The sequence below is a fragment of the Hyla sarda genome, chromosome 4 (genome assembly GCF_029499605.1).
Source record: "Hyla sarda isolate aHylSar1 chromosome 4, aHylSar1.hap1, whole genome shotgun sequence".
Classification (NCBI taxonomy): Eukaryota; Metazoa; Chordata; class Amphibia; order Anura; family Hylidae; genus Hyla; species Hyla sarda.
In genome coordinates this window covers 125,907,294-125,924,688 of record NC_079192.1, presented here as the reverse complement: position 1 = coordinate 125,924,688, position 17,395 = coordinate 125,907,294, and the positions used below count along the sequence as shown (strand labels likewise).

The following is a 17,395-nucleotide window of genomic DNA, read 5'->3' as shown; positions in this document are numbered from 1 at the left end:
AGTAATTTAGATAATTCGTATTCACGATTAAGACCCCGAGGTTCTAATGTATCCAGTTTATTGATCCAAAAGGCTTCTTTTTGGGCCAGAAGCCTTTTGATCTCACCGCCCCGTCTTCGAGGAATGACTTCATCAATTACTTGGAATTTCAGTTGGGCAATGGTATGACATTTTTCCTTGAAATGATGGAGAATTGGAAGAAGTAAGTTATTACAGCAAATGCTCGATTTATGTCTATTAAAGGGGTACTCCGGTGCTTACACATCTTATCCCCTATCCAAAGGATAGGGGATAAGATGCCTGATCGCAGGAGTCCCGCAGCTGAGAACCCCCGGGATCATGCACGCGGCACCCCGTTTGTAATCAGTCCCAGAGCGTGTTCGTTCCGGGTCTGATTACGTGCGACCGCAGGGCCGGCGGCGTGTGACGTCATGCCTCCGCCCCCGTGTGACCTCACACTCCACCCCTCAATGCAAGCCTCAATGCAAGCTATCACGCCCCCTCCCTTAGGCTTGCATTGAGGAGCGGAGCGTGACGTCACACGGGGGCGAAGGTGTGACATCACATGCCGCTGGCCCTGCGGTCGCCCGTAATCAGACCCGGAGCGAACACGCTCCGGGGACTGATTACAAACGGGGTGCTACGTGCATGATCCCGGGGGTCCCCAGCTGCGGGACTCCCGCGATCAGGCATCTTATCCCCTATCCTTTGGATAGGGGATAAGATGTGTAAGCACCGGAGTACCCCTTTAATGCGGTCTCCTACACGCTGGGTGGTTTTTCCCAACGTATAGGAGATCGCACAGACATTTTATTAAATAGTCTACATTTCTCGAGTGGCATGTAAAAAAACTTATTAATGGGAAAGGATATTCCTGAACGAGGATGTGTAATTTGATTGCCTCTCATTACATTGCTACACTGAGCACAGGTCAGGCAAGGATAGGTATCTGTTTTTTTGTGCACTTAGAAAGGTTTGGTGACTTTTTTTTAGAACAACCAATATCAGCCCTGATCAATTTATCTTTCAAGTTGGGTGCCTTTTTATTACAGATCAAAGGAGCATTGGAAAACTCCTCAACTCCTGGATAAGATCCCTAATGATTCTGTCAACTTTATAGGTTAGAGGATGGAATGTTCTCATGAAAGGTATCATCTTCTGTTTAGATCTCCCCTCGCTCTGGGACCTACTGTCAACACACTCTCTGGATACCCCCACTCTCTGAACTTTCCATCCAACTTTTCACAATTCTCGATATCCGTTGTCTCTAAGACAAAGGAATTGCCTGTTTTACGGATGGAGGAACGTGGCCCCTCCCATATGCATACTATGTTGTCTATATATCGTCCCAATATTATGGCCTATTTTTTAAACAGATTATTAGGATACACTTACAGATTTTCAAAATGTGACATATATACACTAGCATATGGGGGGGGGGGCACGGTCACCTCCATCGCCAATCCTCTCTTCTGTTTGTAAAAACTATCCTCGTAAAGAAAATAATTTTCTCTCAATACAATGTTCAACATATCCTCCAAAAAGGATTTCTGTAGATTAGTGTAGTCACTTTGTTCTAATAACCATCTAGTTGCCTCAATCCCCCTGTTATGTTCAATAGACATGTACAAACTGACTACGTTATGTAACCAATAAAGTCTCATCTGTGCTGTCCGTCACTGTCTCTAATGTCCTTAAGAAGTCTGATGTGTCCAGTAAAAAAGCATGGATGACTTTCACCCAAGGTGTCAATGACTTTTCTAGCACAATAGAGAGAGGGGATAACACTGATTCTATCGAAGCCACAATGGGATGACCTGGAGGATCGGCCAGTCCCTTGTGGTTCTTTGTAAGAATATAAAACACTGGTGTGATTGGATAGTCTTTTTGTAAATACATGACTAGTTTATCATTTATAATACCAAGTTCCTCGTATTTAACAATCAACGCATAAATCCTGTTTTGAATAGCAGGTAACGGATCTTTATCTACTTTCTCATAGGTCTCTCTATCTGCTAGCTGCCGCAAAATTTCTTTCTTATATCTGATACTATTGAACCGCCCTTATGGTGCGGGTTTATTGTAATACTTTTGTCAGCAGAGAGAGAGTCTAGAGCACGTCTTTCCAAAACAGACAGATTGTTAAATGCAGGGTATTTCCCTCTCTCAATTTCTTTAATCAATTTATCAACATCAGCTTTCACAAGGATGGTACATTTTTGGTGGATTGTATCGACACTGCAAACGTAAGTTAAAGCCCTCCAAGGTCATGATGTCCCCAGTAACATTAGAAGCAATAGGTAAAGTAGTCTTGTAACGGGGTTTTTCCACCGAAAAGTGGACTTTAAGTCTAATCAAATGGAACTGTCTCTCCAAATCAATATCTAATTGAAAAGAGTCCAATTTATTAACAGGACTGAATGAGAGTCCCTTCTGGAGGACTGTAGTCTCCACAGATGATAAACATCTAGAGGAAATGTTTGTGTCTAAAGATTCTATCCTACCTGGGATCTTGTGATCACTGGACCCCCGGGTTCGCCGATGATGGCGGCCTCCTCTTCTCCTCGGCGTCCTCTTCGTCTCTGTAAAAAAGGTTGTCTGTTGCGGCGAGTATTGGAGAAGTCGCTCGAGCTTGAAGAAGAATATCCTCCTCGATTGTAGGAGGCTGCTGCCTGCCAAGAAGAACCGGAGGGTTCCCGCCATCTATAAATGCGGTTCGCCAGATAATCTGTGTCCCTAAGGAATTTCTTCCTTTTCCTTTCCTCTAGTTCCTTGCAGTGATTTTCAATCTGTTTATCAAGATTATCTTTTAGAACTGTAAAATCCTCAGTCTTTAGAGAATCCTGGAGCTGTAGTTCAATCGAGTCAACTTCTTTCTTGGTATCTGCTATAGCTTTCTGCAGACGGTCTACTGTAAGGACAATCATATCCAATGAGCATTTATTTAGAATCCTTTCAAAGTCTCTGCAATAATCAGTATCCTCAGAGAACAATGTAGGATGCAGATTCACTCGAAGTCCACACGGAATACATTCAAGGCGGTGAAATTCCGATAAAGTGGTATTGTGTAATTCATATGATAACAGTTGGCGTGATTCTCATTCAAGCGCTCTTTTCTTCAACTCATTTGCAGGAGTCTAAAGAAATTCTGCTGAAGAGGTGGTCTGGGATATAATCCTGGATGCTTCGTCCTCACTGTACGATAGTACGGAAGACATTTATCCCGTCTACGTGCACGAACCTTAGTAATCAAAGTCCAGAGTGTTGATAGGTCAGCACTGTAGGAGTTGGTGCTCAAAGATCTATAGTATCCAATAGAGGTTGAGGAAATTCTGGTACTCGGAAATGCTGAAGAAATGTTTCTTTTATTCAAGCATAAACTGCATAATACATCGCAGCACGTGTTCCGGCTATACAGAAGCCTTTATCAACTGCCTAACATTACAACGGAACAAAGGTGCTATTTGTATGCGCCCATGCAATAATCAATCAAAATAACAATGGAATAGTAAACAGTCACCACATAATATGCAAGTCACAGACAGAGGAAAAGGAGGAACCGTATCCCAATTAGCCCATGTCCACAAGAGAGAACCCCACGCGTTCCATCACTCGATGTGGAACCGTATCTCAATCACCCCTGAGGAAGTCACATCGGGTGATGGAACGCGTGGGGTTCTCTTTTGTGGACATGGGCTGATTGGGATACAGTTCCTTCTTTTCCTCCATCTGTGACTTGCATATTATGTGGTGACTGTATACTATTCCATTGTTATTTTTATTGATTATTGCATTATTCTGTCCCCTGGTGCATTTTCACTTCTATTCAGCCATTTGTTTTTCTGGTATTCTTATTTACATGTTACATAATTTGGTGTTGTGTATATATTTCTTCTAACCATGTGTGTGGTGAGGATCAGGAGGTTCACCCTTATTGTTCACACATGACCAGTGGTGATCATTGTTTGGTCTCACTGTTGTAGTATGGCTCTATTGAGCTATTTTAAGTGTTTTTAATTATCTTTCTTGCTATTTGTGATTTGTATCAATAAAAATCTTACCATATTCTATAAATTATATGACTTGGGTGTGCATCCTTTGTGGCAATTCAGTCTGTGTTTTTTCTGAAATGAAACCACAGCCGTAGTATTGGAGGCGGTGCCTTATGTCGGTCGCTGCAGAAACAGGTACCTATCCTTGCCTGACCTGTGCTCAGTGTAGCAATGTGATAAGAGGCAATAAAATTACACATCCTCGTTCATGAAAATCCTTTCCCATCAATATGTTTTTTACATGCCACTCGAGAAATGTAGTCTATTTAATAAAATGTCTGTGCGGTCTCCTATACATTGGGGAAACCAACCAGCGTGTAGGAGACCGCATTAATAGACATAAATCGAGCATTCGCTGCAATAACTTACTTCTTCCAATTCCCCATCATTTCAAGGAAAAATGTCATACCATTGCCCAACTGAAATTCCAAGTAATTGATGAAGTAATTCCTCCAAGATGGGGTGGTGATATCAAAAGGCTTCTAGCCCGAAAAGAAGCCTTTTGGATCCATAAACTGGATACATTAGAATCTCAGGGTCTGAATCGCGAACACGAATTGTCTAAATTACTTTACTAGACAACAGTTGTGATGTTGATTACTCACCTGTTTCTTCTTTACTTCGTAGCTGCCGAGACCGACATAAGACACCGCCTCCAATACTACGGCTGTCCCGGACCGTGGCGGGGATCTCCTGTAATCTTCTCCATTAGCTCCAGCTTCAGGCATTTGCTTGGGGCATTGGAGGAGCTTATCACCGCTGCTTTTTCCAGGACCCAGCAGAGAGCAGCACCGGTGACGTCACTAAGCTCGGCCCATGCCCCAAGCTGCTGCTGCTTATAGCTGGGTCCGGGGAACAGTAGCGGTGATGTCACTAAGCTCCGCCCATGCCCCAAGCCGGTGCCCAGAGCTGGAGCTAACGGAGGAGATTACGGTACCGACAGGTTAGTGCAGGTGACACTGATTTCCTTTAACAGGTTATGCAATATAAGATATATTTTAGTTGGTTGGTGTTGTTTCATTTTGTTTGGGTAGGTCCCTCTGTTAATAGTTGCCCCCATTATGGAGGTAACTATTAACAGAGGGGCCTACCCATACCTTATTGGGGCAGCTATTAGAAGAGGGGCCTACCCAAACTTTATGGGGGCAGCTATTAGAAGAGGGCCTACCCAAACTTTATGGGGGCCCCATGTTTAAGTTGCCCCCATATAGTTGTTGTAGGCCCCTCTCAAAGGGGCCTACAACTATGTGGGGGGCAACTATTATCTAAAAAAGGCCTACAAAAACGATATAGGGGCAACTTGCCATAAAGTTGTAGGCCTCAGTCCTTGCCCCCCAAACTGCAGGCCCCACCACATAGTTCTGCCCTAGCTCCAGTCATATATTTTTTTCTCCTTTTTGTTTTTTACTTATAAACCTCTGCTCTGTGCCGGCCCGCCGGCCTCCTCAGGGCAGGCTCTTCCTTTGCACTGCTCTACTCTGTAGCACACCGGCAGTCAGACTGCTGCTCCCTCCGCTGGTCTCCTCTTCCTGACCACCACAATGCTACTGCGGTCACGTGACGTCACGGCTGGCGTCAGCGTGCAGAGCACAGCGGATGTACCTCCCGGCGACCACTACTACTGTTTTAAAGAGACGGCAGCTGCCGGCCCCGGAGGTACGTGCTGTGCAGGAGCGGCAGTGCCACCGCTGCCGTGTGTGATCTGTGACTTAGTGACCAACTGTACAGAGTGCAGTCAGTTAATCAGTCAGTGTACAATGTGTCGGCCCCAACAGTCAGTGAGTGACAATCACTCATTGAAGGTGAAGAAAAAAAAAATAGCTGGAACATGAAGTTATTCTAAATATTTCAGGAGGGAGTGTTGCCCTTATCATTTGAGAAATGTATGCATATAAAAAATAATAGTTTACAGTAATACCATACAATGTACATATTTTGTCAGGAGAGAAAATCGCCATCCTCAAATATATGATGTACTCTTGGTACTCCCCTATTGATCCAAAATTGAGAATTATTCAAACGTGCAAATTCAGTAATGTGTAAATTATTCCACAAAGAATAATTTGTGCACTTCACAATACCCAATTCCCTTCTTATACAATGCCAAAGTTTAGCAAAAAGTTGACATCAACTGGTGCCAGAAAGTTAAACAGATTTGTATATTACTTCTATTCAAAAATCTTAATCCTTCCAGTACTTATCATGTGCTGTATGCTACAGAGGAAGTTGAGTTGTTCTATTTTAGTCTGACCACAGTCCTCTCTGCTGACACCTCTGGCCATGGCAGGAACTGTCCAGAGCAGAAGAGGTTTGCTATGGGGATTTTCTCCTAGTCTGGAAAATTCCTGTTATCATTAAAACAGCACCATAAATAGAGAATATAACATTTATAATGGTTTGGGTCTGGTTGTCTGGGCTAGAATGAGCCAGGAGAAGCACTTGGCTGAGAATTTCTTTTCCTGTCTCTCTCCTCACTGCAAACAGTCAGATTTTTTTTTTTATAGAGTCAGTCTTACATAGCTAGCAGCCAGACAGGGAAAGAAGTGCTTATCTGATTGCTTTGACTGGCTCATTCTAGTCATCTCTGTCTGAACACCCAAACCCCAACCGATCAAAACTTTTGATGTGTCTCTAAATGACAGTGATACTTTAAGAAAGGTAAGGCCATAAAATAAATAGGCAAAGACAATTTTGTTGACATGTAGATAATTTCAAATTTTTTTTGTTAAATGCTTGTATGCTACATGTCTGACTAGAGTCATGTTTTATGTACACAGGCTTTAGAGTTGGGTGTTCGATCGATGCAGTTGGGAGAAGTGGCATTCCTGCTGACAAATGGCCTTTATGCCTTTGGTCTTCTGGGAAGGTATTTATTTTATGGCATAATTTTGAATACCAGAAAAATATAGGTTATTTTGTATCATTTACTTTGAGCAATCACAAGTAAGCAGAAACAAGCCTGTTTTGCAGGTGTTTCCAGAAAGAAAACTGACAAATATTTAAGCAAAGTTTGACCACACTAGTTAAATGGGTTATCCACCATAAGGTGATTTAAGTACGTACCTGCCAGACAGTAATGGACATGCTTAGGAAGGATCTGCGCTTGTCTTGGGGCTAAATGGCTATGTTGTCAAACTACCATAATGCTGAGGCTATCTTTTTGTGAACTGGCTATTTCCTGTTGGAGTATGTTCCCTTAAAGGGGTTGTGCGCTGCCCTGCCTTTCGGAGCTCCGCTCGCAGCGTCCGGAAGTTCATTACTCCGAACGCTGTGTGCGGGCTTCCGTGTTCGCGGCCGCCTCCTCGTGACGTCACGCTCGGCCCCTCGTGACGTCACGCCCGCCCCCTCAATGAAAGTCTATGGGAAGGGGCGCGATGATATACAGCTGTGACAGCGGTCGCGCCCCTTCCCATAGACTTTTGTTGAGGGGGCGGGCGTGACGTCACAAGGGGCCGGGCGTGACGTCACGATGGGGCGGCCGCAAACACGGAAGCCCGCACACAGCGTTCGGAGTAATGAACTTCCGGACGCTGCGAGCGGAGCTCCAAAAGGCAGGGCAGCGCACAACTCCTTTAAACTACAAATCCCGTGATTCCTTGTTTGTAAGTGTGAGGTGACTTTTCTCCCTCCCACACATCAGCAACCCCACCCATTGAAACACACCTGTGATCCCTTCAATGCAGTAGACCAGTGTTTTCTGACCAGGGTGCTTCCAGCTGTGGCAATCACAGAATTAAACATAATAAAATAGCAACAGTGAAAAGTGAACACAAGACACACTATGAACCTAGCCTGATAAGGAACAGTTGAAGTGAAGAAGTGATCTAGAAGGCCAAATATTTGAACCGTACATAACTTGTCTAAAGTATATCATACCAAATTTTAAGATATTTTCAAATATTTTGTAACCTAAATTTTTTTTTGCCATCATTCTATTTGACTTTGGGACCCCCACCAATATTGAGATGGAAGAAGATGCAGCTTATCTTTACTACTGCACCCTCTTCTAATAATTCCTTTATTGCATTAGTTATGGCCACATGCAATGCATTCAGAATTTTTTTTAGACCCTTTTTTCTTTTTTGTACCTTTCTCTACATCTGTAGCTCCAAACAATTCTGTCTCTTAGCTCTAAAGGCCTCAATGCAAAATCTATATAAGGGTCCCCCCACCTTCCATGTACCATTTATAATACTGATGTCTTTTCATGTGACAGAGAGCCTTCTGCCCTCCTTAGACATCAAGGTCAGGCTGCTATCTCTGCATGTCCCTATAGCTCATGTATAGTCATTTTTTAAATAAATATATAAATGTAATTATCCAACAGTAGTAGAAGGACAGAATTCTGTTCCATACTCATTCGGTGAATACAAAAGTCTGTTCCCAAGAATGAATAACAATTTGAATATCTCAGAATAGTTCTTTGTAAAAACCAAGAAAAATGTAATCAAGCAAATATTTGTTAAACATGTTTCTAGCACATTGCAGATGCTGCTGTTGCCAAGTCTTTTTAGAGGACAGTGTTTAACAGAAGTTTTTAAATCAGAAATAACTGAAGACTTTCCATTTATTTATTTCAAATAGTTCTAATACATTTGGATCCACATTGTAACGATTAAGAATCCAAAAATAACTAATCCAAAGTCTCCATGATATGTGGCATTTGTATTATAGGGATTTTCTTAACACCTTAAAGACGCAGGGCGTATAGGTACGCCCTGACATCCTGGTACTGAAGGACTCAGGGTGTACCTGTACGTGCTGAGACCAGCTAACGGGGATTAAGCCGTTCTCATGAGCGGAGAACGGGTTAAACCCTGTGGGTCCTGGTTGCTGAGGGCAGCCAGGACCCACGGCTAATGCCGGGCACCGCCAATCGGGCCAATGCTCGGCAGTAACCCTTTAGACGCTGCGGCGTCTATAGTGAAGGTAAAACTATCCCGGCAGCTCAGCTGAGCTGATCGGGACTATCATGACAGAATCTCAATGTCCGGATCAGCTTACTAGACGACAGGAGGGTCCTCACCTGACTCCTGATCGTCCGATCGGCAATCTACTGCTCCATACCTGCTCAGCAGGCTGGAGCAGCAGAGCACCGATAACACTGATCAGTGTTATGCTATGGCATAGCAGTGATCAGGGTATGCAATCAAAAGATTGCATGGTATAGCAAAAAAAAAATTTTTTTTAATAAAATAATGTCATAAAAAAAAGATCATATGTGGTTAGCTAAACTACACGGTCAATAGAGTTCACGTAAAAAAATACCAAAGTCCAAAATTGTGAAATTTTGGTCACTTCATATGCCCTAAAAATATGAATAAAAAGAGATTAAAAAGTCCCATCAAAACAAAAATGGTAACGATAAAAACTACAGACGGTGCAAAAATTGAGCCATCATACCGCCCCTTAAAGTTATAGGGGTAAAAAATAAAAAGTTATAGGGGTAAGAAGATGACAATTTTAAACATACTCATTTTGGTGCATGTAGTTATACTTCTTTTAAAGTAGTAAAATAAATAAAACCTATATAAATTGGGTATCCCTATAACTGTTTGGACCTACAGAATAAAGTTAAGGTGTCATTTTTACCGAAAAGTGCACTGTGTTAAAACGGAAGCCCTAAAAAGAAGCAAAATTACGTTTTTTTTTTCAGTTCACCCCACAAATATTCTTTTTGTTTTGCCACAGATTATGTTAAAAAATAAGTAATGTCATTACAAAGTACAATTGGTCACGCAAAAAACAAGCCCTTTTATGGGTCTGTAGGTGCAAAATTGAACGTGTTATGATTTTTAGAAGGTGAGAATGAAAAAACGAACATTGTTTTGATTCCTTAAGATGAAAATTAAATCTTTAAGGGGTTAAGATAGGCCCTTATCATCAATCGCTAGGATAGGCAATAAGTGTCATGAGAACGAAGGTTCGATGTCATTCTTTAAATGGATTGGTGGATGAGTAAGAACACTGCCATGCCTTTCACTCTCTTTGGGACTGAAGGAGATAGTCAAGTCATGTCCTTGGTTATCTTTGCTAGTCCGGTAAACTGGTCATAAGTGTCTTTCTTGGAACAATCAGTAGATCTCTAAATTCTCAGACGTGTGACCAATATATTGTATATTACTAGTTGACCTTTTCTGAGTTAATACACATATGCAATATGATGATAATCTTTATTTTTATAGTGCCAACATATACAACATAAGTGTACAACTGGAACCTCATAAATGTACTTACTGAAAGTGGTAAAATGTTTGAAACTAGCAAAGTACCCAGCGTTTTCCCGGTTTTCCTACTTAAACTTTGTTGTTAGAGGAAAAGCAACATATTAGGATGCTCTTGTCCTTATATTCTGTCCTCATATCCCGTCTTCATATCCAGACCACATATCTCGACCTCATATCTTAACCTCATATCCTGTCCTTATATCTCAATCTCATATCACAACCTCATATATCTACCACGTATCTGGTCCTCTTATCTCAACCTCATAAACAGCCCTCATATCCCCTCCTCACATACCATCCTCATAACCTGTCCTCATATCTTAACCTCATAGTCCATCCTAATATCCATACCTCATATCCCAGCCTCATATCCTGACCTCATATCACAGCATCATATCCCAACCTCACATCCCCTCCTCATATCTCGATCTTATATCTCATCCTCAAATCCCCACGTCATAGCCCGTCCTCATATCCCGACCTCACATCTAGTTGTCATATCTTGACCTCATATGCTATCATCATATCATCACCTCATATCCCGACCTCATATTTAGACCTTATTTCCCAGCTCAAAAATAGAATGGGTGTGGCTTGTGGGAGGGGTGTGGCTTGTGAGAGGTGTGTGGCTTGTGGAGGGCATGGTTTGCAAACTGGACCATCACACTCACCTGAAGATCATGGAACTATAGACAAAAAAAAAAAAAACACCCTCGCAAATGGGGGTAGCTTAGGGTTAAAGGGGTATTCCAGGATTTTTTTTATTTGACTGTGCTACAGGGGCTGTAAAGTAAGTATAGTTCATAATATAGTCTGTGTACTTGTGTGTGACGGTTTTCTCACAATTCTTATGTGATTTTCACCCCAATATTTATTTTTAACGCAATACAAAATGACTTGTCTCAGATGGGAGAGAGATCAATCTGCAACTAATGCAACAGCTGCAGGCACCCTGATTGAACGCCACAGGTCTTTTGAATGGATGCAGCTCATTTATGTTTCAATGGGTAGGGTGGCTGATATGTGGGAGGGAGGAAAATGGAATTATGGGATTTGTAGGCAAAATAAAGAAAACTCAAACAGGAAATACCAGTTCACAAAAAGCTAGCCACAGCATTATGGTAATCTCACAACATAGCAATTTTGCCCTAAGACAAGCACAGATCCTTCCTAAGCATGTCCATTACTGTCTGCCAGGTACATACTAAAATCACCATATGGTGGATAACTCCTTTAAGGTGTCTGTGGGAATATGACATTTCCTGATCGTCCTACGGCGGCACAAAGGGTTAAAGGATTTTCCTGTACCAGAAAACAGAAGAACATACAAAGCAATACATGCAGGATGCAAGTAAAATTATAACCAATTAGCTTAAGCACCTCCTTACTCCTGTACCACCCCCCGCTCGTATATAGTCCCACAGAGCCAGAGTACACGTGTATTTATTTTTCTTCTAGAAGAAGAACAAGGATGCAAGGGCTCCATACCTGGGGCTGCTCAGGTCCCTGGAGTGAAGTTTAGCTGTATACCGGGGGCTTCCCTGGTCCCTCGGCTTCACCCCAAAGCTGCGGTATCCAGGGGCTTCCTGGCATGGCAGCGTATCCTCCCTGGACATGGGTCGCGCGACTGCAATCATCCACAGCTCCAGGACAGGTGAGCTCTCTGTGGTGGAGCGCGCGGTACTCGTGGGAGTTTGGTGACGGCGCCTTCACTGGGTATACCAAAATGGCGCGGGGTGAGCCTAGTGCGCAGTCGCGGCTGGCGCCTGACGCACGGAGCATGCGCAAGATCCCGGAAGTGTTTAAAATGCCGGTCCTGCCGCTGGGAGCCTGCGCTTAGCCTTTGGCAGCAGGTTTCTCAGCCCGCAGAGGTAATTTGCGGTGACTCCTTCTGTCCCTGTCTGTTTGGGAACCTGAGAGGCAAGATTTCTTATGTATACTTATCCCTTTTTTTCCAGATGTCTCGTCCTGGAGGGAAAAGGTCAAGAAAGACCAGACACCGCTCCTGTGTCAGGTGTCAAGAGTTACTGGCAGATAATTGGGAGGCGGATATATGCAGTCTGTGCACCACACCTGCTCATACTTCCTCTACCCCTATGGAACCCAAAGCCTTTTTAGGCTGGCTGAAATCTGAGCTGTGTTCTACCCTTTCGGAAGTGAAGTCGGCTTTTAAGGGTGATGGGATTAAACAGAATACCCATAGGGAAGTCTCTCCTGTCTCATCTTCATCCTTCAGCTCCATCTCGGATTCTGATAGTGCCTGTAGTGATAGGAGAGAAGTCATGGAGATTACAGAAGACTTATATCTCCTAAATAAAGATAAGCTGCCAGATCTTTTGTCAGCAGTTAAGGAGGTCTTGGAATGTGATGATGACGTATCCTCCAAACTGCAAAAAGACCAGTTATATTATTTCCCTCCCTCGCGAGACAGGTTGCTTCCTTCTCACCCAATCTTAAAGGACTGGTTTTCTAAGGACTGGTCTAAGCCAGAGAAGAGAACGGATCCTGGGGCAAGGCTGAAGTCTGCCTATAAAATCTCCCCAGCGGCCTGTGAAGAGTGGGAAAATCCTCCCAATGTGGATTTAGTGGCTGCGAGGCTTGCCAAGAAGGCTATCTTCCCTTCTGAGGAGTCATCTATGCTTTCTGACCCTATGGAAAGAAAAGCGGATATTCTAAATAAAAAATCGTATACGGCGGCGGCCGCAGCAGCTAAGGTAGCATCAGCTTCCCTTCCAGTAGCGAGGGCTCTCAGAATCTGGCTCTCTGAGCTTTCCAGGGACATTGAGGATGGGGTGTCAAGAAAAGACCTGTTAAAAAGTCTTTCGGTAATGAAGTCGGCCTCAGAATTTCTCTGTGACGCTCCATTAGACGTGATGAAATTCTCATCAAGAGTCCTGGCCCTGTCCAATGCCTCCAAAAGGGCTCTATGGATTAAGAACTGGGGGGGGGGATATTTCCTCGAAAAATAGCTTTGTCTCTCTACCGTTCCATCCCTCTTCCTTGTTTGGACCCCAGCTAAAAGGGAGTCTCAAAGCGCTCCGTAAGGACAAGGGCGAAAGTTTTCCTTATCGCTGGACCAAGCCTGGGAAATATAGGCCGACCAGGTATAGAAGTCCCTTCAGGAAAAGAAGTAATTTTCGCCAGGATTCAAGGCGTCAATATAAGAAAAAGCAGGACTCCTCCTCCTTCAAGAAGAAGCCCTTTCTTGCCAAGGAGAAAGAACAATGACGCCGAGCTCGCGGTAGTCCCGGTAGGAGCGAGACTCCAAGCCTTTGCAGATATTTGGTCAAGAACGTGTACAGATGCTTGGGTCTCAGACTTGATAAGAACAGGTTACACCTTAGAGCTAAGGATCATTCCTCCAGACAGATTCATGATCAGCACAGCTTCCTCAGTAGTAGTGGATCTGATCCATTCCTTTCTTCAGAAGAATGCTCTGGAAGAAGTTCCAGATGAAGAAAAGAGAAAAGGTTTCTACTCCCCGGTTTTTGCCGTACCAAAATCGGGAGGAGAGTGGAGACTTGTCATCGATCTGTCTGTTCTCAACAGATTCTTTGTCAGAAAGAGATTCAAAATGGAGTCCATCAGGTCAGCTGTCCTAGATATCGCAGAAGGGGATTTCATGGCGTCCTTGGATTTACAGGACGCGTACCTGCATGTTCCAGTCCGTCCAGCTCACAGGAGATTTCTACGTTTGGCCATAGAACATCATCACAAAATCCTACACTACCAGTTCACGTGCCTCCCTTTCGGCATAACCTCAGCGCCAAGGGTATTTACCAAGGTAGTGGTCGTGCTGGTAGCCCATCTGAGGCTGCAGGGAATCCATGTAACACCTTACCTGGACGACTGGTTGTTCAAGGCAAGCTCTCAACACCTGCTTATTCAACATCTCCAGATAGCCATGAAGCTACTGACGGATCACGGATTCTTAGTAAATCTCAGAAAATCCCGCTTGTCACCAGCAAAAACAATTTCTTATCTCGGTTTTCTCATAGACTCCGATCTGATGAAGATCTTTCTGTCACAAGAAAGGCAGGACAATATAATTCAGAATCTTCATTTCTTCCTAGGGTTGGAGTCCTGCACAGTGCGCCTCGCTATGAAAGTTCTGGGTCTTCTAACATCAGCCATAGAGGCAGTGCCCTGGGTGAAGGCTCACATCAGGACCCTCCAAGCCCACATCCTGTCCCTCTGGAACAGAAACCAACTTCACCTGGATTCACCAATTCCTATTCCAGGGAGAGTCAAGAAGGACCTGAAGTGGTGGTTACAGCCAGCCAGATTCCTGCAGGGCAGGTCTCTTCGTTTGCCTCAGCCAATAGTCCTCACCACGGATGCCTCAGGCTCTGGCTGGGGTGCCCATGTGGGGGATTCATGGGTTCAAGAAGCGTGGTCTGCGGAGATGAGGAGGATGTCCTCCAACTACAGGGAGCTGAAAGCTATCAGTCTGGCGCTGATTCATTTCAGGAATCTGATCCACAACCAGCATGTTCAAGTCCTTTCAGACAATCTGCCGGCAGTTTATTACCTCAACAAGCAGGGGGGTACGAGAAGCAAGTCTCTGCAGAAGTTATGTGCCAACATAATGATCTGGGCGGAGGAAAATATACAGTCAATCTCAGCGACTCACATAAAGGGATCAATGAACATCACGGCAGACTGGCTCAGCAGGGGGAGGATCCTACCGGGGGAGTGGGAACTCAACCCCAAAGTCTTCAGGGAGATCTCGGCCAAGTGGGGCCTTCCTCTTATAGATGTGTTTGTGACACAGGAGAACAAAAAGCTCCCAAAATTCTGCTCTCTCTCCAGAGTAGACCAACCCTGGGTGATAGACGGTCTATCAATATCTTGGAGGAAGATGTTTGTCTACGCTTTTCCCCCGTTACCTCTGATCCCCAAGACGTTGAGGAAGATTGTGGACGACCAAGCCCAGGCTATAGTCGTTCTCCCGTTTTGGCCTCGACGGGCTTGGTTTCAAGTCGTGTGGGAAGCATCGAAAGGAGACTACTTCATGCTCCCAGTTTCCAAAGATCTCCTCCTCCAGGCGAGTCTTTTCCATCCAGACCCGGGCAGTCTGAGCTTGGCGGCTTGGAATGTGAACGCCAGACTTTGACCAGTCAAGGTTTCTCAGAACGGGTAGTGAACACACTCTTAGCATCCAGGAAGCCATCTACGCTAAGAGCCTACGGCAGAAATTGGCGTCTCTACTCCAACTGGTGTTCTAGGAATAATAGAGATCCAAGGCTCACTCCCTCTTTGTTGTTGTTTTTACAGGAAGGGTTTGAGAAGGGACTCAAACCTAATACTCTGAAGGTGCAGGTAACGGCCATTAATGCCAATCTCAATGGTCTGTTTTCTAAATCTATGTTGGTTTCGAGATTCTTCAGAGCACTAAGAAGGTTACACCCTCCGTATCATCATCCCTTACCCTCTTGGAATCTGCCGCTGGTGTTAAGGAGACTTGGGGGGGAGCCTTTTGAGCCACTGGATTCGGCTCCCTTGAAGTGGTTATCTTTTAAGACTCTCTTTCTAGTAGCCATCACCTCAGCCAGGCGAATAGGGGAACTACAGGCTCTTTCCTGCAAAGAACCTTACCTCAGAATTCTACCCAACGCTGTCATTTTCAGGACGATGCCGGGGTTCCTTCCAAAGGTGCCTTCACCACAGAATCTCAATCAAGAGTTAGTACTACCGGTCCTGAGGGATGATGAAGATACAAGTCTCCATCTATTGGATGTTAGAAGGTCGGTCCTAACTTACCTGGAGAGAACAAGTGCCTTTAGATCCTCGGAAGCCTTTTTTGTTCTGTTCCAAGGATCCAAGAAGGGTCAAAAAGCAAGTAAATCCTCCCTTGCCAGATGGATCAGGGATACTATCCGTCATTGTTATGAGCTAGATGGATCTACTTCTCCACTATCGCTGAGAGCCCACTCCACTCGCTCCACGGCAACATCCTGGGCGGAAAGGTATCACGTCCCTATGGAACAAATTTGCAGAGCCGCAACATGGGCTTCACCATCCACCTTTGTAAAGCATTACCGATTAGACATCTCTGCCTCTGAGGGATCAGCCTTTGGCGCTAGCGTGATCCAGGCGGCAGGGGGGCATTATTCCCTCCCTGATTGATTCTTTGCACTGCTTTGCGAATCCCTTTGTGCCGCCGTAGGACAATCAGGAAGTGGGAAATTTGTTCCTACCTGAAATTTCCATTTCCTGGAGTCTGTAGGCGGCACAAGTTTACCCTCCCACAAATAAACTCTTTACTGCTGCATACTATACACGTGTACTCTGGCTCTGTGGGACTATATACGAGCGGGGGTGGTACAGGAGTAAGGAGGAGCTTAAGCTAATTGGTTATAATTTTACTTGCATCCTGCATGTATTGCTTTGTATGTTCTTCTGATTTCTGGTACAGGAAAATCCTTTAACCCTTTGTGCCGCCTACGGACTCCAGGAAATGGAAATTTCAGGTAGGAACAAATTTCCCACATACCACCATTACCTCTCCTACCCTTTCAGCTTTCCATTGCATCTGTGTATTTGATACATTCTAATTTAGCATTTTTGACCATGGGAATGAACTAACCGGGAGCACAGATAAAGTGCTGCATATGAACTCAGTATATTAAAAAGACGCAAGGGAGTTTTGTGTTTCTCCCTTATTGCTTAGGTGATTTGACGTCCTTTCATCAGAGAAGCGTGACCTATCACATTATATACCCTGCTCCACAGCACAACTGATAAATACATTAATGTAACCCAATATACTAAAATCACCTTATGGTGGATAATCCCTTTAATTTACTATCCTATATTCTTTGTTTACATATAAGTTTCATCAAAATATCTTAGCCGTTTGGAAATGATGCAAGAACATACATAGATACATACATTGAGTTTTGTATATATATATATATATATATATATATACTAGCTGAGTACCCGGCGTTGCCAGGTTTTTCCTTCCTAATCCTTGTTTTGGAGGAAAATCAACAGAGGAAGCTTTTGACTTCATATCCCGTCCTCATATATTGTTGTCATATCCTGACCCCATATCCTGACCTCCCATCCCGACCTCCTATCCCAACCTCCTATCCCGTCCTCCCATCCTGA

General features: G+C 44.1%; 1 protein-coding gene across 1 annotated transcript in view; it reads left to right on the top strand.

Moving 5' to 3' along the window:
• Positions 1 to 17,395, top strand: part of FKBP8 (FKBP prolyl isomerase 8) — a 66,861-nt gene that overhangs the window by 13,665 nt on the left and 35,801 nt on the right. Inside the window, exon 4 of the mRNA XM_056569810.1 lies at positions 6,830 to 6,918. Coding sequence (XP_056425785.1) covers positions 6,830 to 6,918 — 89 coding nt within the window. The remainder of the gene's footprint in view (positions 1 to 6,829; positions 6,919 to 17,395) is intronic.